The 22,619-nt window shown below is 39.1% G+C and overlaps 1 protein-coding gene and 1 long non-coding RNA gene across 2 annotated transcripts; one reads left to right on the forward strand and one right to left on the reverse strand.

Moving 5' to 3' along the window:
- Positions 1 to 10,842: 10,842 nt before the first annotated feature.
- On the reverse strand, positions 10,843 to 11,743 carry LOC148593177 (uncharacterized). The gene is made up of 2 exons (XR_015913776.1): positions 11,260 to 11,743; positions 10,843 to 10,925 (listed from the first exon to the last, which is right to left on the reverse strand). It is a non-coding gene; the product is annotated as an uncharacterized LOC148593177 (long non-coding RNA).
- A 2,666-nt stretch (positions 11,744 to 14,409) lies between these two features.
- On the forward strand, positions 14,410 to 21,021 carry PVALB (parvalbumin). The gene is made up of 4 exons (XM_010212993.2): positions 14,410 to 14,571; positions 16,505 to 16,637; positions 17,053 to 17,162; positions 20,805 to 21,021. Exons 1-4 carry the CDS (start codon positions 14,511 to 14,513, stop codon positions 20,831 to 20,833), a joined length of 333 nt encoding a protein of 110 aa, XP_010211295.1. The 5' UTR covers positions 14,410 to 14,510; the 3' UTR covers positions 20,834 to 21,021.
- The last annotated feature ends 1,598 nt before the right edge of the window (positions 21,022 to 22,619 follow it).

A 22,619-nucleotide genomic window follows, 5' to 3' on the forward strand; every position in this document is an offset into this window, starting at 1 on the left:
TACATTTTTAGTCCTCTCCTCTGCTCCCCAACTCCACTTTGTTCCTCTGAACCTAAATCTCTGATCATGAGACAGAACAGAATTCTTCAAGGCACAGCCCCTAATAGTAGCTAATTATTTGGCTTTGGACCAGGTCCTACCTTGTCAGTTCTCCCCTGTGAATTGCTGTAAGGGGTGTGTGAGGAAGTTTTGGAGCACGGATCAGGAAATCCCTATACTGATGTGGTAATCCCAGGAAAAGCTAAGGTTGCATTACTGATCCCTGTAAAATAGAGTCTAATGCCTAAAGCACTTTAGAGCAGCCTTCCTAAAATGTTACCCAGCAGATCAAACAATCAATACTTGAAATGGGGGGAGCAGGGGAAAATAACCACCTATATGTGAATATAGACACTAAAGTTATGTGCCACACAAGTTCAAGGTCTGCATTAATTTTACTAGCAATAAATGTACTACTTTAGGTTTTGTTTTGTTTTAGTAGCTTGGCTCCCCTTACACTCAGCCACTATTTATACCTGCTAGCGACATTGCTTTAGACATCAGGAGTCTCATTATAAGACATAAAAAGGTTTGTAGAAGCTTAGTGTGTAAAGCTATATGTCCGACACAGAATTTTAAAAAATGAAAAATTTTCATGCTTTGAAACTGTATTCTTACGGCTGGTGACTAGTGAGCAACCAGAGCTGGTGCAGGGGTTTACATATGTGTCTGGTCCAGAGAAAAAGAATCACTGGAGATTTACGCATTCACCACATAGCTACCTGAGTATTGGTGTTGGTACTGAAATTGGTATTTTTGAGATATTATTTGAAAATTCAGTGTAATTTTGTTCTCTCCTACAGAGAAGTCACTCCTCACATACATTAAACAGCAGAGACAATGATGACCAGTACACCTACATGTCGCAATATAATTATACAAGTAGTTAGTGAACATCAGAAATATTCATATTGTAAGGTAAACTAGCTATTTTCTCCCTTGAATCCATCTTTTTGATTCATCAGAGCAGGCCTGTAATCCCAACCTAAACACTTCATTTCCAATAGTTCTTTAGTCTATACATTTCAGCAAAAAAAAGAACACTAAACATATTTGCCTCCTTCAGAAATACAGTTCAAATTCTTACTCCTACTGATGATTGCCTTCTGCTTTCAAAGGCTGACAGATTTAGCTAGACTAACAGTAGATACTCTGCTTTTATATGTATTTTTTTCCAATTTCAGTAAACTGTTTGCTGAAGTAATAGCACACAGCTGTGAAACCCACAAGATAATTAAGCACTGTGTGAAAGAACATTTATTTTTAAGCAAATTTAAATTTATCAAATGATCAGTCCATCTTAATTTGAATAATAATAATTTTTTTTAATCTTTTCTCACCTAAGATCCTTTTCTGGTTTCTTGGGCAATACAGAAACTCAAAATTTAACTGAGTTGTTATCAGAAGTGAAAAAAATACAGCATAAAACAGTTATTGATTTATCATTTGAGTCTCAAACTCAATCAGAAAGATTATTCATGGTTATTATGCATAACTCTGTGCAAGAGTATCCTTGGCCCAAAAATTGTCTCTCACTAAGTGAGATACAGAAGTGAAAAACTTTGAACGAAAGGTCCTTTTTAATGGTTAGATCTTCAAAAAAAAAAAAAAAAAAAAAAACAGTATGAAAACATGAGAAAGAAAAGTACGAAAAGAACTTCTCGTCATTTCTAGTAAGACTATTCTCCACATAAGTATCTATCTGAGCTTCATTTTTTTGGTTTGATTTGAACTTTTATGTTTTATTGCACATACAAAAACATTGGTCAACACTCAACACCTCTGCTTTACTATCCACACAAGCTTTTAAGATGCGGTAGCCGTGCTTAAGAATTCACGCTTGAATTAATGCTGCCACAGAAGTGCAAAGACTCTACTTAAGTATGGCAGTCTGTATAGAGATGTGATGAATGAAAGTAGAAAGATCAGCCTGGATAAAAGTTAACAATACCTACTTTTCTAGACTATCTACAATTACAGGACAAGGTATTTACTATATGCTATTGATTCCAATCAGAATATGTAGGTATCTTTTTCATAGTGTCTGCATCTAAAAAAAAAAAAAAAAAAAACACTCTTCTTCACAAAAGAACCCATTTATTTCTGTAAGCTATGACTGTTTGTTGATACCACAGTTTCAGAGGAGGTTTTTAGTAAATGTTTGTGTTTTGCTCTCTCATCTTCAGGGTCCTTTTAAGGATCTGTTAGTCTTCCAGACTTCACGGTCCCCCAACTAAATTCTTCAGCTGTTGATTGCAGCTAAGAGTTAAGCTAAATAAAACTTTGAAAATCCCTGTACACTGTATCAAATGTACTTCTGGTAGGGGAGGTGGAGCAGCAAGCCTCAAAGGTTCTACTTTCCAATGGTTAGGAGGGTCGTGCTTTTTCCTCAAGTTTGCTCAAAGTCTCTTTATGTTTATTCTAGACCACCATAATTTCAATGTTTTTCTGATGGCAAAAACTGAAACAACATTTCATTTGACTCCCTATCAGGTATGTGCATGCATCTATGTGTGTAAATCTGCACACATGCACATACATACTTCTGCAGCTGTGTACATTATATATGGAGAAGGTACACATACACATATAGGTTTAAGCATGCTTGAGATACCTATTTCAACATACACACACATAGTGGAAAGATACCTGTCCACATATAAATGTCTGTTCCCCAGTCCTTTTCCTCAGCCGGTCAGTCATTCCTTCACTTGATCCTTCTCTCATTCATACTATTTCTCAAAACTGATGCCTTTCCTGCTCTCATCCTTCCTGAATTAATGTTGCCACATTGTTAAACAATTTGCATGGCGACATCAACATTTGTTTTGATGATAATATATTATATGCCAGAACTATGCACTTCTGTGCTATCTGACTTTTCTGACAGTTGAGAGAAAATTATGTATATTTATACGGGGAAAAAAATAGAAGGGGACAATAGAGGACTTATTTTTTACAAAGCACATAGAAAAAAATATAAATGTTTAAGAGGAGATGGCATAGATACATAGGATACATAGGATACAGATTTTTCACCTGTAGGTCAGGAATTGTCATCTAAACCATCAGCTTTTGAAAGTGACTGGTAACTAGCATGTGATCAGCACCCACACAGACAGGTTTTTTTCTCTACAACATGATTATTTAGTGGTACTGATTGATCTCTAGCTCTTGGCAATTTCTGCAAAAACCTCTACAGCAGAGGCATTGCCAAACCTCCATTAAAAACAACAGAAGGAGTCCCAGCGATTTCCATGAAAGATGGCTCAGGTTCTAAAAAGACAACAGAGCTGAGATTCAACTCTCTAATGTAAAAAGAGGTTTTGCAAACCAGGTTGTATTATGATGAAATAAAGACAAACTTCCTCTCCCCAAACTATATGGAATTTACTCTGAGGACACACACAAGGTTTTCTTTTCCAAAATCATTTAGCTATCATTTTCACCAGCATATTTTTCCATAAAGAAAGAAAAAGGAAGGTGTGAAAGTGTGATCTCTGCTGTCTGTATTCCCATGGCTACTAGAAAAAAAAAGGGCGGGGGGGGGGTGAAAATGGGCATGTCACAGCATACAAAGTATTGGTTTAATAAATTTCAACATTAACAGTTCAAAGAAATATTCCACCTTCATCCTCCCCTATCACACTAAAAGGAGAAAAAAAAAAAAAAGTCAATAACAGAAAATCAACCTACGGCATGTAAAGAGGTTTGAATATGTTCTTCAGAAATGTAAACCTCACTAGAAATAGGATGAACAGCTAAAGTAGTAGCTTTTTTCTTTTTATTTTTTTTACTAATAGGAATAATAAGGATCTTTATAAAGGATTCATTTTGTTTCTGTGCTGTTCCAGTAGAATCTCTTACCTCACTGCTGAAAAGGAATGGTGAAGAGGATGTAGGGTGTACCTGAAAGATAAATCATCTATCATTCCCTCATAAGACATGAACAAATCTTCTGAGACAAGGAAGAACCATTTTCCTTCCCCTGGCTCTTGACATTACAATTTTAGGCAGTATTATAATATACCTCTTATTAATAATATTAGTAATTATATTTAATATATAATTAATTAGTGTATATTAATTGTAATAATGTTAATAGCATTAGATCATGTTAATAACTAGGAAAAATAGCTCTATTAAGAAAAGGCAAGAAAAGCCCAACTGAAGAGAAACTACGTTTTGTGCAGTACATAAGATTAACTTGGTCAAATAATCAACAGATCATCTCTGTGAAAAGGAGGATCCCCTTGCTCCACTTGAGTGAAAGTGAAAGTGCAGAAAGACAGACATCTATGAGGTAAATCGTTGCAAAGCAGATCTTTTTTCTTTCCTGAAAATATCTCACTCTTTTTTAAGACATCATCTTCCGTGTCCCACTGAGATCAAAACTGAAGGAGCTTGGGAACTAATGTCTCTTACAAATAACTGTCGAAATACTGTAACACCAAACATCAAATATTGCTGCATATTATTTAGATCTGCATCACATGCTACCTTTCATGCTCCACTTCTAGGTTATATTTCCACTGCCTAGACATGGGATATTCAGTAAGTTCTAAAAGGAAACAGGCCCTGCAATAACATGATTTATGTAAGATATGGGCACAATGAAACTCTTTGGGAATGGGAAATGTCTAAGAAAAAAAGTGTACATATACAGCAATAGTTCAAAATAGGCAGAATCCAAAAGAAATGTAGTGAAAATATCTTTGAGACTGCTTATTCTAGTAAAACTATTTCAAATATTTCAAATAACACTGTAAATCTTCAGAACAAAAATGAGCTTCTTCCCAGTTGTCTGGGAAAAAAAAGAAAGCACCCTACATAAGGTAATGAACGAGGTGATAAAATGATTATGAGAAAGAATGGTTAAAATGGAGTTGTAAGAGAAATTTATGGTACACTGGGAATGACAAGAAAGATTTACTTCTCCTAAGTGGTAACAGCGAGTCCCTCTTTAATGAACTTCCACCCCAGAAGAGCAGAGGATGAGATTCTTACAGAGGAAAAACTCAATTTTTCCACATCTAATTTACCTGAGGGAGTTAGAGATGCAGACAAAGACAATGTTGCTGGACATCCAATGCTGGAATTTGGGTTCGTTCTCATTACAAGAGGTTTAATGTAGGCAACCGTAGAAGGGATTTTCTTCCTGCAGTCCTCACTGTACACTACCTAAAGAGATTCAGGAAATTAAGCTCAGGAGTATTCAATGTATGGATCTGATTCTGTCCATGAACTCTACAGAGATTCTCTTTTAGTGCTAATCAGAGGATTTGTGTGTGTGTGTGTGTGTCTACTTATCAGTAACGGGACTGAGGCCCTTCAACTAATTTCGTGGAGTTGACTGAATTAATACAGAATAATGACTAGGATTTTTCAGCTAAGTAATTATCAATAAATTAACAGTTGGCATAATGCCTCCTCCTTTTCTGATGCTAGTTACAGAATTTCTTAGCCAGCACTTTCCACTTGAAATTTTGACAGGAAAGACCCAACTCATTGTTTCAGCATCACTACTATGGAATTCTTCCCACTCTCTGTTTATTCAACACATCTGACTCCTGTACAAATCTCTGACTATTAAAACCACCCAATTGTGAACTAGCAGCTCTGAAATAATTACAAAACCTTAAAAAAAAAAAAGAAAAAAGAAAAAAAAAAGAAAGAGTATCAAAATTTGGGTTAGCCTGGAACTCCAATTAAGTCAAGCTTCCCAAAAAGATGTTTATGCTGATCTAGATGCTCTTAATCCTATCCTACCACCAGTCTTGAATAAATAGGAAAAAGTAATGAAATCACTCTTCTGTTATGCTGATTTATCATGAAATACAACTCCTGAGGTTATATAGGTTTGTTCATACTGAAGTGAATAATACCAGAATGGTAAATATAACAAAGGTGAGATACCCACATGTGTCTGTTGTAAAGAAAACTGTTACATTCCCTTAAGCTAGTGTTAAGGATTCCCACTGGAGCTAACAGGTTTTCTTCCAGCTCTTAGTATCTACTGGAGAGTGGCTACGAGGTGTTACGATGTGCAGATCTACTCTTTCAAGACTGCCTCCTTCCTTGTTTGGTAATCAGAGTCAAACTCACCAGGAGCACTAATCACAGAAACACTAATCACTCTTTTTCATTGGTATCATCTCATTCAGGTGATATTACTCAAGACAATTAACTTTTCCATATCATTTACAGTGCAAGCTGGAGAGTTTCAAAAACCCCCTGGATTATTAGTGACCTACTTCTAGTATCTTGGGTATCTCTTCCAGCCATTTGCTATTTACAGCTTTTCAGTCAATCATCAGAAGAGTCATATGTAAAAATGTAACACCTAAACTTTGATTCTAAGAATACAGACCTCCCAGGCAAACCAAATAACCATTCCATGAGCTATCAATAAGTAATGGAACCTAAAAAGCCTGATTCAGTTTGATACATTCCATCTGGCAAGAAGAAAATAATTAGCATACACAAAACAACCAACATTTTCAGTTACTACTGAAATAGTAGTTCTCTTGTTCACATATCTGAACAAGTATGCTCATTTGCAGATTAACAAAGGTGTATATGAGCTCAAGAAAAGCAAATCAGCAAAGACTCACAGTAAAAAAAAAAAAAAAAAAAAAAAAGGAAGAAAATGAATAAAGTTTCTGATTTTTATTAGTGAGTAAAACAATTTTTTCCCATGGGTATTGTGACCCATTCCTTTTAATTGATATATTTTTCACATACATTTTGCCCACTTGATCCTTCCATTTCTCACGCACATATATCATAAACTACATTGAAGAAAATAAGAAATTAAGAACTGTCACACTGAATCAAAGAAAAGTTTCCTGTAGCCCAATACACTGTCTCTAAAAATGATTATAGACAAAATGCCTTAGAAGGAACATAACAGCAAGGCAAACATATGTGAAACTTTTTTCTAAGCCCATTTCAAATCCCATCCACTTCAGCTCAGGAAATTCCTAAACTAGACATGGCCCATGCAAATTTGGCAACTCTCTGTGAATTTCTCTTCCATAAAATTGCCCATTCTTCTCTCCAACCCGCAGAAGCTCTCAGTATCACAACTTAACTTGGCATAGAGCTTTGCAGGATAAAGTTGACAGGTGTTCCATTCTATTCTATGTAAATATGTCTTCTGAAAATTATTAAAACTGTGCTTTCCATCAGGAAAGGTTTAGCTGTACTTTTTAGGAAAGCTCTGCCATAAAATTCTAGCCAATTTCTAATGCATTCACATTTCATCCTTATAATAATACTCACATTGACATTCACTCCCACTATTCCAGAAGATTTTTAGTACACAGATTCTGGACTCCTGAATCCCAGTGTTGCAAGGTTTATGGTTACATTGGACACCTCTTTGTAACACAACTCATTTAAGTTAAGAAAAATAGCAATATGATACTGCTTCAGATTTTTTAGAAGTAAAAGAACAATATAACTAGGACCTTGTGAGAAGGGGTACATTTGTTAGCTTCACTAGAAGTAGGAAGAGACCAGCACTGAGGTTTGCCCTAAATGAAAATGAATTGGTCCCTATATAATATATTGGATCCGTAAAATGCTTCAGCGCATTTTTAACTGAAATATGCTGCAAGCATACAAGAATTTTCTTTTAAGATTTAAAATTGCCATGAGAATTGCTTTCAAAACTAAATGCAGTATGGATGGGCACCAGTTCCTATAAAAGCCTTGTACTGCAGTAACTTCAACCTGATTTATCTTTCTTGGCTTATATCCTAGAAACAGGTTGGAGGCTATCACAGATACGTTAGGATATTCTACAAGCTCAGATAGCAAAGTAACTCTATACTATGTTGGGCACCGCAATACTATTAAGATGCCAACAAAACTGGAGGAACATCAAAAACAGGCAAGGAAAAATGATTAAAGGTCTGGAGAGGCTGATTCATAAAGAAGGTTTAAAATAAATAATTCTATATATCTTGGCTAACCAAGGACTAGAGGATATTATAACTATCTGTATACTGTAAAAAAAAAAGCAATCAAAAGGCATAAGCATCATGGAAACAGTGAAAAAGAAGGCTGATAGAGGGAGTTATATGTGAAAATAATGAGATAAAAATATATAACAAACATTTAAATTGTCAGTCAAGAAACATATTAATGAAACCTCTGCATTTTAGAGTGTGCTTTCAAATAAAGTAAGTTATGTAATAATACAACATTCAGCATAATATAATATTCAACAAATGAGCAAGAAAAGACATACAGAGTGGGTGAAAGATGGCAGGCAAGTATCCCTTAAAGCAGAAGTTTTTGTAAAATATATAAGCTAGACAAAAGGCAGCAGTAGGACAGGCTTCCTTTTTAAAGTGCTATATATGCAAGGTGATCCTAACATCAAGTATTTCAGGAACATGGGCTACTAAGGGCTTGGAGCAGCTTTTGACTCTACCCCAAGTATTGCTACAATGGATATATAACTTAAGGGGCAAGTCCAGTCCTAATCCTGGACAAATCTGAGATGAGTAATGTAGTTACATATTTACAGATGAGTACACAATCTTCCTGCCCAAAATCCATCATTTCACGCAGATGAAATCTCGATCATCAGACGTCATGTTGCGACAACCCTCCATGTATTTCAGCTCCAGCTAGACTTGTATTAATGACCTAGAATGGTGAGCAAATTTGCATTGTATTCCTCTTACCACCAAAAAAAATCCTTCTTAGTTAGTGAAATAACTGACAAGTAACAAAGACCTCACTCTCTGCCGGATGAGGTCACAAATTTGCTTCTCTTTGTAAATAATTTTTATTAGGAACTAGGTAAAAAGACAAGAAAAGATTTCTACTAATCTGGATGGCTTTCACATTGTACAGAGAAATCATGATGACCACCTCTCCACCTGCTCTTCCTTCACAGATGCGCTCATTCCTATGCATCAGACCTGAATGAAGTCACACTCCACGGGTCAAAGAGACAGTCTTACGATTTGTATCCTCCTTCAACTTTCAAAAGAAGGTAAGAGGTAAAAGTTGTTCTGCCAGCTACCAAATGGAAATAGACCCTCCAGGTAATGACCATAAGATGTTGGTATCTCTAAACCAGAATCTAATCTTGGTGCTTCATCAGTATGTGATGCCAACCCCACTCCAGGCTATTTAGCAACTGGCATACAATGAATCATACTTTTCCAAAGGTAACCCACCAGTTGGTTGAAACATTTGGACTCACAAATCCAGCTATCCCACAACATAACTAACTACAAAGCCTCACCTGCTCTGAAATACTGCAGGGAATTGGTGTTTGTCAAAGTAAGGATTAAAGGACTCCAAGACCACCATAGGAAATCTAATGCAAATAAACAAGACAGAGGACTTCAAACTGATTGAATTAATCTTTGTCATATTTGATTCAATAAAGCTTCCACTTCTGAAATTACCTCAAGCTGCTGGAGAATTTCCAATTTATCACAGAACTTGGCATCAAAATGATACCAACAACAGAAAAACATAGTTAAGTATTCTTACCCCATCTATACCTCAATTATCTTTTCTCCTTTCTAGCATCAATTAATCAAAGTAGAAAAATCAAATCTCACTTTGCAGCACCTGCGCTTCCCAAAAGATAATTTCAGATGTATTACAGATGTGCATTACCATTTCATTACAGTCTGGTTGTGTTTTAACCTAAGAACTATTCCTTCTCAAACAGAAGGAAGCAGAGAAGACCTTTTACTAACAAATATACTTCAGACAGATGTGACTTGCAGTCCTTTATAAAATATTCCCTCCTCCCAGAAAAAATAAAATTAAATAAAGAGAAGCAACCCCATATAGATTACAAACGGAAATGGGTTTCAATGGCATTTTTATTGTTGTTATTGCTTGACATAGTAAAAATGAAAATGTGTTCAAAGATGTCTTTATTCTGAACAAACAAGCTTGTAGTAGGTAGACATAAAGGTTGTAGTTGATGTATTATGACTGTACATATTGTAGCTCTCCGTTTACAACCTTCCATCTCTTCTAAGTAAGCTCACGTTTAAAAAAGTATAGGCTTCTATGGCACTTTACCCAGTGGAATCCAAACTGTATGCCCTTTTGTATGTCCCTTTAGGTAAGAACGGACATAATTACACAACTTAGGTTTGCTATTGCCCACACGCTCCCGAGTATCTGTGTTAAAGTTGACTACATCTAGACTGGGGTCTGTATGAAAACGTATTTCTGCCTTGCTTCAAGATCAACAGATAAACCAAGTGCTGCAGCTTTAGGTGCAGGAATATGTTTTAGGGTTGTTCTCTCTTGTTTTGAGTAGTGCCTTCCAAGGCTAAAGAGCCAAAAAGATAAATTCTCACAATAAGCCCTTGCTCTCCCTCACTCTGATGGGGACGTTGCATCTTCATATTCCCTTTCTTCTGTAACTCTTGCTTCATCGTGACAACTCACTTCATCTTTTGCAGGATGAAGCACCTATTTGCCCTCATATAGTTATTTTATACCCCTCTGCTCTTCCCCTTACCATTAAAATGTCAAGCAGACCATCCATTTGCCGATGTAATAGGCTTTTACAGCTAAGGGAAGGTGAGTGCCAGGGATTATTAATAGTGTTCCTTGATTAGTTAAGGGAAAGATAAATGTGACACCGCCACCAAAATCCCTGAATATCTGATACCAGTGAGGAGTGGGTATCACCGGCCGAAAATAGAAAGCACAAGAGAGATTATATAAGTGGGGCTCCCACCCCGAGATTCACCTTTCCTTGACTGTCTCCCAATCTAACATTTTCCAGCGTGCTTCAGAGACATCCAAAAGGTAAGTAGCAAGAAATGTTAACACTGCCACTGCAAGCGTGGATTCATCCGCTCCTAGAGGAAACCCAGAAATTTCGCCTGAAGGAAAAAGGAAAAAAATAGATACGCGATTCCTCCAACACTCCGACCCGTCCCTCTTCCCACAAATAAAAGTCGAGAGAGACAAAGAGGTGCGAATCTTCAAAACACAGAGGAAAGGCTTCCCGCGGAGAAGACTTCAAGAGAGAAGAAAGGGCCGTGTAAAAGGAGGAAATAGCTGAACATATTGAGAGATAATAAGGAGAAGAGAAGGGGGAAAGTGAGAAAATGGAAATGAGAAAATAAGGGAAAAGACAAAGTGGAAAAAAAGTCGTGAGCAAAGATTTGGTAAACTGAATTTACGGGAATGCTTGGTAGTAAACCAAAATCAAACCTGCCCCAGAAGTTAAATGCTTGTTTATGCACAGATGATGGTAAGCGATGAGATCTAGTTGTTCTCCTTGGCGTGGTCACCAGTTGTATACAGGAATGTGTTTTCCTTTTTGCAAAGGTCTCCCGGGTTTCTGCTTGTCTGCAACGGCAGCTTCAGGGTTTGGTGTGGGGGCTTCTTGCTGTTCATTAGGTTCTCCATCCACCGTTTGCTTTTGACAGCAGTGGTTTGATCTCCATTTAGTTTATTTGGTTGTTTACTTAGTGAGAATATCATTCTGTCGCTAGCCGGAGGAGGAGCTGATCTACGCGAAAGCTTCTTTGCAGTAAACTTGGAAATCCACGATATAGATTTTGCAAAGAGTTCGGGCAGTAAATTTGGCAAAATCTCAGAAATAAAGAAAAACACATCATCCTTCTCTGAAAGATGATGAGAAAAGGGTGACGGGCGGTGTGTGAACTTGCCAATTCGTGAAATGCTGTTTTTATTAGAATAACATAATATTTTTAAATAAAGTTTTGACTAAGAGCTTCTAGAAGTTTGCTAACTGTCCTTAAAAAGGATGATTATAGCTCTGAGATTATAGCTCGGACTCTGCAGTCTCTGCACTTTTGATCCAAACTGTCGTGGCTTTCAGTTTTCTGCTTCTGATCAGCACAGCCTCTCGACTTCTGAATCTGGGACATTAAATTAGGAGAAATGTTATTTATATCATACAAATGACCCCACTTAACCTTGAAACCTTGTTCGCAACTGTTTCCTCTCATTTTACACCTTCACAAGTTTAGGCCTTAGCGGCCTGAAATCCGGATTAAGGGGGAAAGTGCTGGGGAGGAGGCGGGGGAGGCATCGTTAGGGATGCGAGGGAGCTCCCGGGCTCCCGTTCCTGAGACACGAGCAGTGAACGAGCTTCAAACGCCACTTAACAACCCGCCTCTGGCTGCTTTGCTTGGCCTGAGGCTACCTAACCGGATTCCTGCCTGTGCATCAGCTCGGCCAGCTACGGGCTTGGGTTACGCTGGAGGGCAGCCCTCCAAACGTGCTCCTGCCTCGTCAGCAGAGCGGAGCTGGCTCCGAAACGCGAGTCATCCTCCTCAAAATCATCTTCACTCGCTGGGAATCAGGGGCCTGCCTGCTGGCAGGGCCATACTAAGAGGCTTTGTGACTGCAGGTGCAGGACAACCCTGCAATGAGTTTGCCAAGGCTTGTACGAAAGAGAAGAAACTGCGGTGAGGGAGGCCCAGCTCCTCTGTGGATTGCACCTCTGCTGCCTTGAGCGGGGAAGGAAAGTATGTGGATGTCATATTAGACCGGTGACTTCTCTACTGGAAACAAGAAGGGACTTTTGCTTCTTCTCACACTTAAAAAACAAGGAGATGCCAATTACAGAACACTATGCATCAGGCAGGTTTATTTTTCTTGTAAATAGCTGCATTTTCAACTTCATTCTCCAAAGAGAGCTCCGCCTGAAGCAAGGGACCCGAATAGTGTCTTCATTGCACCCTGTCACCTCTCCTCTCCGAAAAAAAAAAAAAAAAAGAAAAAGAAAAAAACCACGGGGAGCAGCTGGGAGACAGGTATCTGTGTCGGAGACCGAGCAAAGCTCTTCTGCGGGGCTGCAGCTCGTCTTAGACAAGCATCCTGCTGCCCGGGCAGCTCCTCTTCTGCTGAAGATGAGGGGAAGGCGCCTTCAAACTACAAAGATGATTTCGACTCCCGTATCTGTCACCGTTGTTTGTCCTTGGAGAAAACAAAGCCTCTCGCGTATCTCGGGAAATACAGGAACACGGAGATGAGGTGGAAAAAAATTCCAGGGGGAGAAAAACGACAGTCCCTCCCACAGCGCAGAGTCGCCTTTTTTCTTTTTTTTTAAGACCCCAATGTCACCTCCTCCTCCGTCCTTCTGCGCTCAGTGGCACGTTAATGACCCACCCGTTATAGCTGAACATGGGCCACGAGGAAGGTGGCGCAGAGGGGAGGCTCGCACTTTGAAGGAGCGCTGAGGAATCATCGAAAGAGCAAATTGACGGGGTTTTGGCTTTTTTCCCCCCTTCTTTTCTATTTTTTCAGCTGCCTCCTACTTTTTTTTTTTTTTTTTTTTTTTTTTTTAGGCCGCTCTTTCCCAGCCTCTCTCAGGACAACGGTGCAATTGCATCAGCGGGAAAGAGCGGCGGTCCCGGGCTGCATCTGCTGATGCCAGTGTAGGGATCCTGCAGCCCCCGCGCTTCCTTCCCCCGCCTTTCCTTACCTGGAGATGCCAATATTCCTGCGGAGATTTGCCCTACTACTGGGCCCTAGCATTGGCTACCTCAACCTAATGGCTCCTGCCCAAACTTGGAACATAAGTTGGACTAGCTGCTGTATTTTATATGAAAGAAAAAAGGGCACGGTTTCTCAGAGAAGACAAACCTAGAAAATCCATCCGAATTCCTAAAGGTTTTGTCGGCTCTTTTGACAGTTTTGGGCAGCGCCCAGTGCCGGCTAAGGGCCCGACCACTGCACAAGAACCACCTTTAAGCGTGCTGTCACCTCGCATCTCCTTTCACCGTATTATATCATGCAATATTCTGCAGCATATTGTGCATTACAAATGGGATCCGTAGGATTCGCAGGGATGTGTTAATTAATTCAGTGAGGATGATGCTTAATATGGACTGGCCCCAAAGAAACAAGGTCTGAAAGGAGTGTGTCTGTGGAGGGGGGGTAAGAAGGGGACACGTCTGAAGTGTCTGAACGTTAAGATAAACGCTTAAAAACTACTTTTGCTTCCTGGCCTCGAAAGCGGCTTGAAGCTTGGCATATGCTGCAGTTCTCTACTCCTCAGCAAACGTAGCTGGTAAAGAAGGTCTTGACTTCCTAAAACGAAGAGGATCTGCCGTGCACAACTAGCCCTTGCACCGCACCTGCGGACTTGACCTTGGCGCAGCTCCCTTCCTCCCGTCGGTCACAACAGCCCCTGGCACCGCTCCAGCCTTCCCGGGGCTGCCCCCCACTCGCATCCTCCCCTCAGATGGGCGCCCGCTGCTCTCCCCGGCTCCGCGGCTCCTCCCGGGGACCGAGCGGCGCCCGGCGAGGCGCAGAGCGGCAGCCCGTGGCACGTAGCCACGCGCGGAGCTGTGGAGCTGGCGCGGGGCCAGCCCTTCCCGGTGCGCCGTCCCCACACGGCACTGCAGCTCTGGTCATATGAGCAGGAATGATGAGGAAAGCACTTTTTAATCTGTTCGCACTTGCTTCCCTGTTCAAACAGTTGCAAGATGAGTATGACTGACGTGCTCAGCGCTGAGGATATCAAGAAAGCTGTGGAAGCCTTTACAGGTGAGTGCTTTTTTTTTTCTTTTCTTTCATTCTTTCTTCTTTTTTTTTTCTTTCTCCCTCTCCTCAACAAGGGAGAGAAGTGCATTTATTTCAGCCGAGGGAAGATTACAGGACCTTGCCAGATAATAATAATAATAATAATAATAAAAGAGCAAGTGCAGTGAAAGCATGATGGGATTATCAAGTGCAGGGCTGCATTCTCTGCGAAGTTGCCCTGTGTCTTACAGGGATGAAATGCTCCTTCTTCCTAAAGGAGAGGAAGAGGTAACTGCAGACGGATCTTGCTACTAGCAACGGAATACTTAAAAAGAGAGAAAAGTTCCAGGCGCCCCAGGGTGGCTTTTGTCCTGATGTGGGACAGGGTGGTCAGCCAGGACGTCGGCAGCTTCCAAATCTCCAGAAATTCAGTTTCAAGTATTGCAGAACTATTTCTCTTTTTAAGGAAGTAAGAACCGCTTTTTTTTTTTTTTTCTTTTCTTTTCTTTTTCCCCCATGGGGGCTCCTCGGGTCTTTTTCTTTCTTTTCTTTTTTTTTTTTTCTTTTTTTTTTCTTTTTTCTTTTCGGGATAGAGCAGGGGACAACAGTAAAGCAAGTTAGTGCCCTGCTCTACTGCAGAAGCTTCATGCAGGACAAATGGCTGCAGTAGCCACTCTGTCGGATATTCCCTATCACTCCCCTTCACTCGCGACCCCTCTCCCTGCTAGGAGAGTTTTAAATACTTACTAAGGTTGCCCCAAAGGAAAGTCAGAAATTGTGCTCCCCAAGCCCCGCTAAAGCTCCCTGCCTGGTCCCACCACCCAGGACAGCAGCCTCCTTCTCTCCTTGTCTGCGTGATGACCTTCCCGAACAGGCAAAAGCACAAAGTCAGCTCAGCCTAAGGAAGCTCAGCAGCCGGAGAGTCATAAGGAGCAACAAACTGCCCTGCTCGATCCCGCAGCTTTTTTTCCCCTCGTTAGCTTCCATTGTCCTAGGGAAGCCCCGGAGCAGATGCGAAGAGCAGCCGCTCATCACAGACCTCAGTCAAGAGCGCCCCGAACGACCGGGTCGCCTGAGTTTTATACAGTAGGAAAAGGTACGGCGGGAATAAGGAGGCAAATAAATAATAAATGAAAACCCCCAGCACGTCTCGGAGGTCACTGCGCTGGATTTCGCTAACATCTCTCCAGCTCTAACAGCCCTGCGCGGGTGGGGACAAAGGCGGGTGCGGTTAAAGGACAGAAAGGTCGAGCACCAGGTAAGCTCGTTCATATCCCCTCTAGCGCCGAGGGCTCCTGTCTCTGCCCTGGACTCCTGCTTCCAAGGCTTGCAGGCAGCAGCGCGCTCTCCACCGCCGCGTCCGAGCTTGCGAAGCTGCACCTGCCTTTAGCGGTGGAAAGGCAGTGCTGATGTCTAGGAAGGCTCCAGGAGCCACGGAAAGGAACTGAGCCACGCAGGTGCTCCGGAACAGTCCTCATCAACGCGGGGCTCCGTGGTCGAGCAAGACTAGCGTGCTTTGGTTTTTATGTTGTTTGCTTATTTTTTTCATGAGTGGAAATGTCAGGGAGTGTTACATACAATCTAGTAGCTAGGGGTCACCTTTAAGAGAATATTCTTAGCACAAAAACATTTCATTAACCTGAAAAAAAAAGTCTTGCAGTTAAGGCATTGTTAGACTTGAGTCCCCAATTCTGTCACACAGACTTTCTGTGTGACCTTGGACAAGCGTCTTCATTCCTTTGTAGCTCAGCTCGTCACCCAGTATCTCTCTCATCAGTTGTTCATTAAATTACCATGTCTTTGAGGCATGGGCTGTTACAGCTCCTACCACAGCTAAGCTTCTGAACAGTTTTGTGTTCCAGGGTAGGATACGCAGAAATAGGGGAAAAAAGTATGAGTACGTGTATATGTTTCAATAATTTTTCTAAACAGTTCTCTGCATTTTCATCTCCTGTAGCTGCTGAATCTTTCAACCACAAGAAGTTTTTCGAGATGGTAGGACTGAAAAATAAGAGCCAGGAAGAAGTGCAGAAGGTTTTCCGCATTCTTGATAAGGATCGAAGTGGCTTCATCGAAGAGGATGAATTAAAGTAAGTTTTTTAAAAAAATTCTCAACCTCATCTTAAGAGTCTAATTTCGTATTTTTTATTAAAAAAGTAGTTAATAACACACAATTATTCTGACCAGTTTTTGCTGTCGTTGTTGGTTGTTTGTTTGTTTTTGCTATAATTATTTACTTTCTAGTTGTATAATCTAAAGTATGTCAGAACTAACTAAGTGTAGCTTTTACAGCAGAGTGTCCGAAACATACAAATGATTTACACTTTCCTGATAGTTATTCAGTCAGATGAAGTTTCAGAGCAGAGCCTTCCTCCTGAACTTTAAAGGCCAACAGCAGAAGCATCAATCCTAGATCCCCTCTCAAATATTAAAACAGAGGTACAAATAAATGCAAAGTGAAAGTGTTCTTAACAAACTTTTCCTTTTTCTATGGCTTTTCCTTAGGTTTATGCTGAAGGGCTTCCTTTCGAGTAGCAGAGACCTCTCAGACAAAGAAACAAAGGCTCTTATGGCTGCTGCAGATAAGGATGGTGATGGTAAAATTGGCATGGATGGTACGTAACTAAAGGAAAAAACTTTTATACCAGAAATTCAGTGTTACTCTTACATGCAAGGAATGAGTAAACCTGCGGCTCTCACTACAGCTGTGACCTCCTGAAGGGCAAAATTTGGGCTTAGCCAAGTTTTGCTACATTTGCTTGAAAACTTCATGGGAAACAGACACTAGAGGGGGCAAGAGTTTACAAACCCCAAAATTCAGTTAAGGCACAATACAGAACAGGAGGTAGTTCCTGATCTTCAATCTCCTGATGATGCTTTAATCATTTAATTTGTTCTGTTGACTTCAGTACAGTGAGGATCAGGATACTGGGAGCTCACGGACCTTGAGATTGACTCAAAATCCCCATGGAGAAAAAAGGATAATAAATAAATGTTGTTGAGTACCAACCTGCTTGGTAAATAGGAAAATGATGCAAGATTTTGGACAATTTAGGAAGCAAGTTCTTAGAATTTGAAGTGCAGTCAGCCGGCTAAGGAACTTCTCTACAATGGCTCTGTAGCTTCTGCTAGTGCTTATGTGGGTTTTCATAGCTAAAAAAACTTATCACATTCTCTGGGAAAAGAACATTTTCACTCATAGCATTTCTAAAAAAATTAAAAAAAAATAAAAAAAATACTGTTTTCTTTTACCCTTTGGGAGGAAGCGAATTAGCCCACACAGAGGAGACAACAAAACAAAAAGATAAATAGAAAAATATGTCACTGAAATAATCTGGAAGAGTCACCAAGAGATGCACATCTGAATTAAATCTTTCCCCACTGCAGCACTGCAGGAGACAGCAGCAGGCATTTGTGGTCAGAGTACAAAACTCAGTAGACATCATTAAACAACAACAACTTTCTAAGTTTCCACCAAATGGAAAGGCCATATGCTAGGTTAAAATTCAAAAACATCTAAAAACTCATACCTCTCTGTGTTGCCTGATTTCTGGGCATTAGAAAAGTATCTCTAGATAAAGGGAACAAAAAGGCAAGAATGAGGGCAGCTAGGAGTCTCCTAGTTTAGAATCTGAAGAAATGACAAACCAAATCATGCACTGCCACATTAGCCAGGTGATATATTAGCACACTGGCATATCAGTTACTATGATCCTATTTCTAATCTAAAGCTTCTTAAGTTCTCAGACCATGATGATATCACATTAGCAGAAGAGAAATTGTGAATCATTTAGGGAGGTTGAAGCTGAGCTTTAACAGCATTACTGAACCTAGGAGGTGTCCTTACTTGAGGTACTTTCACATGATTTATTATACGAGTTCTTCTTATACCCATTAAAATTAGTGACATATTAATGGGCATGATTTTCAGAAGAAAGATTGATTCAGGTAAGTAAGCTTATAGCAGACAACCTGATATCAGTGTTTTTTTTCTTTTTCTCAGTAATACCGTAATAGGGACTGCAAAATGAGTAGAAGTCATGACAAAAATGAAAAATATTTTGGAAGTCCTTCTCCTATATATTTGTTTTTGCTTGTGCTATAAAACAGATTAGTGTAAATCATTATTTATTAAGTTTCTGAAAGAGATTTTCTAGTGTAAAAATAATGTAGAAAACAAAATCTGACCATAGAAATCACTAAGCCACTACATATTGGAATTGGTAATTGGGAATTGAAATTGGTAATTGGAAACTATAGTTTGTGCAAGATAGATATAACTTAATTTAGTTTGGAAGGGAAATTACAGAGGGCACAATCAATCAAAAGGAGTATCACACTAACAGGTGACTCAGAGGCAAAACAATTTTCTAAGAATGACCAACAGACAGGCAGCAATATCATGTGTTTTATATTAGAAGCTTTCCACGTATCAGTGAAGTTTGTAACAATGTTCCCCCAAGCCATGTGCAGTGAGATAATCACTTTACGTAACTTTTATGTGAAGATACACAGTGAATAAGTTTTAGAAAGCTATTCGTTTTGTATGTACTTGAAATACTTAAATCTGTCACACACATTGAAAATAGTGGAGAAAGTATAATGTGTATAACAGTTATTCATGACAGGTCACCTTATAGTTTTTTTGATATCAGGAAATACCCCTGAAATATATTACCAATACAGTAATTGTCCATAGACAAAACTTCTTATAAAAAGGACTAAGGACTACAGTTAAGCTATAGCAACTATAACAACACCTTCTAACAGAATACGCAGTTGTTTTTTACTTTTAGAAAGGTTTCATCCATTTATCATTTGAGTTTCTGCTCTGTAGGATTTATTCCCAGCCACTTGATTATCACAGCCTTTTGCATTTTCTTTCCAGAATACTCTTGGTTCTTAACACAAGTGCTTCATTTCATCCCTTAAATTCATTTTGCAACACTCTCAATCTATGTACTCACTACACCCAGGATTTATATATGTTTCATGTTAAGTATTCTGCACCACTAATCCTAATTTGGATTTACATCTTTCAAAATGATGGACAAATGTGGATTTAATTTAAATCCTCTGAGGTTTTTTATTTCCCAGCCTGGTTTGTCAAGATTTGGTAAAACGTTTTTTTTGGATACATCTAACATAAGGTACAGTAGGGTTCAGTAGGGTAACAATTTTTTTTCCGAGCTGAGCATTTTTCAGTTGAACATCAGAATTTTCTTACAAATGTCTAATTTACAACTTTATATTTTTCTTGGTTGCAAGACATTACTTCTCATTACATCAAACCTCACTAATTTTCTCAACTCTCTACAGATGACTACATCCTCCTGTCATTTTTCTCTCAGCTGATTACGTTAAGCCCATAAACCACTCTCTCTACACATCCTCTAATCCTTTTATCTCTTTTTTTTGCCCTTCTTGGGATTCCCTCCAGTTTGTCAGTTTTAATGCTCTGGGGCGCACACACACAACTGCGCAAGGTTTTCTCATGGGTGACTACTCCAAGGCTAAACAGTCAGGAATTAACTTCCTTGGCAATGTAGTATTCAGAAGGCAGTATGCCAAGCAGCTACTCACTGAGATGCAGATGTGCCCTTTCCATGCTTTATTGTCCTGTTGAAAGACACACTACATTCCAAAGCACAGAATAATGCCAAACTGCAAACGTTTATGTATTACGGATACAACACTGATGAAAGTAAGCAAAATCCTGGCCCTCTAAAGTTAAAGGAATTTTTGCCATTACCGTCGGTGTGGTCAACATCACTGTGTAGCAAAGAGATGAACCTTCTGTTTTTGCAATCTGCCATTTTCAGTCATTTTACCTTTATAAAATCAAGCTTAAATGCAACATATTTACCATATTAGGACACAAGCACTCTGAAACACTCGTTAATGACTGTCTTTGTCAAACTCTAATATAAAGGAAATTTATTTCCCTACAAAATTTAATTTCTAGTTTTTGATTTTATCCCAGTGAGATTTACAGGGAACTAATCAAGTTCCTCAGATGAACAACTCCGGACACTCTTCATGGTCTGCCATGTACGGAATTTCTTCCTTACCCTCAAAAAAATCCTTTCATGTCACTAAGAATTTCTAAATTATACTTTCCCTTTACCTTGGATTTCTTCCTTCTTCTGCTATTGTGATGTTCCTGCTACATTAGTGATTCTGTAATCATTGTAATATGCTTGCTCTTTACTTTTTTTTTTTTAACATTATTTTAAAATAATTTTTCCCTTCTCCAGAATTTGCAACTATGGTGGCTGAATTATAAAGGCTTTGACCAATGCAAACCCTTCATCCATTCTTCACTGCCCAATTCCAACCACCTTCTGCTGACTGCTTTGCCTCCTGTTCTATTTAATTATGTTATTTTATACTCCAGCTCTGTTCTCTGCAATCCTGTAACTCTGTAATTGTGCTGAAAGACACTGTTAAAATAATAAAGGTCACATCAATCCAGGCTTTATTCCCTCTCACTATGTCTGGTTTCTTCTTTCATGTAGTCTTGGTGCACATTAGGAGAAAAGGAAATTTGTTTTTACTCATTTTTGCTGACACTCCTGCTGCTTCTCCCTAATTAAGGTAAACTTGGAAGAAATTTTTAAAAGCATTTGGTATAAAACATGTGTGCAATAAGTCATTCAGTCTAAACTCTCAATTGTGCCAAGCCTGACTGCATTATTTTTAAGCCATCCCTATTAAATAGATGCATACTCATAGCCTGGAAAATCTCTGGTGATGGCAATTACCCAACTTCATTTGGCAGTTTGTTCTTTTGACTGTTACAGCTATAAAGGATTTCCTAATACTTAACCTACATCTTTCCTGCTGCATTTTTTTTTAATCAGTGATTTGATGCTTGTTTATATCAAAATTTGTTAAATTTGTCTGGTGCAATGGAATTTTTTGATTAAAAGCCTGACAGGAATATCAGTTGCTACCAACTATGCATAGGGGTAACCTCAGACTATTGAAATCACATTTAAAGTACAGGTTATGTTTATTAGCAACATTAAAACAAGTATCTAGAAAAGTAATAATGGACTTCTCAAAAGAAACAACATGCTGAATTTCTGAGAAGGAGGCACTTGTTATTCAGCACCAAAATTCAGCTGTGATGTCACTGTTGACCTTCTCATTAAAAGAGCATACCAAAAATCCTATGACAAAACATAGATCCTCTAAAACTTCACAAAAAAAGGTGAACATATTTTGAGTTACAAATGAGAAATTGAGACTTTAGTTAAAAAAAATGAGCCACATTAAGCCAAGGAGAGAATCAAGAAATAACCCCCTGCTACCCATCTCCCAGCACAGTAACCTTGACATCAAGCTACTCCCTACTCTCCTTTTTAGTTTGTTTGCTTAAGCAAAGGTTAAGAGGGAGGATCACCCGAGGAACATCTTCCTCACATCCTCACAGCGCATTGATTACTATTGCAAAGAAGGAAATCTGCTATTTGTGGATGTCAAACTGTTCCCTGAAGGGAACTGTTCTGTTCTGATTTAATATCATCAGTAATTTAGTATTAACACAAAGCTAAAACGCTGAAAGCCTTTCTCTCTGTATAGAATATCATTCTTCGCAGGAATGATTTACCAGTGCTGCCTGGGAAGCCAATAAACATACCTAAACCTATTCACTCTATAATAGCTCACAAGGAAGATTTTTTTTTTTTTTTTTGCCAAAGCTGTTGTTCATTCAAAATAAATCCTCTGCTTTTCCACAACGTTTGTATGGGTATGAAGAATGTATTCATTTAAGTATTCTAAATAAAGTAAAAAATGGATTGCAAAAAGGCAGGATTGTTTTTGTCTTCCTTTTCTCAGCAGCTGCTGACCTCAAGTGGTAAAAAAGTCTAATTACAACAGCGTGGTGGTGCTACAAAAGATCACTATCCCACCTATTAGAATATCACAAATAAGACCCATGGTATCACAGAATCAACATTAACATGATGATACAAGCACGGTATGACTGCAGTCCTTTATATGCTCCTTCTAGTCTTTGAACCTGCAAGGATTTATATGTTAAAACATTTCTAGTGTGTCATGCA

This window comes from Tinamus guttatus, unplaced genomic scaffold, assembly GCF_059628265.1.
Source record: "Tinamus guttatus ecotype Peru unplaced genomic scaffold, ASM5962826v1 Tinamus_guttatus_pri_ptg000439l, whole genome shotgun sequence".
NCBI classification, from domain to species: Eukaryota; Metazoa; Chordata; class Aves; order Tinamiformes; family Tinamidae; genus Tinamus; species Tinamus guttatus.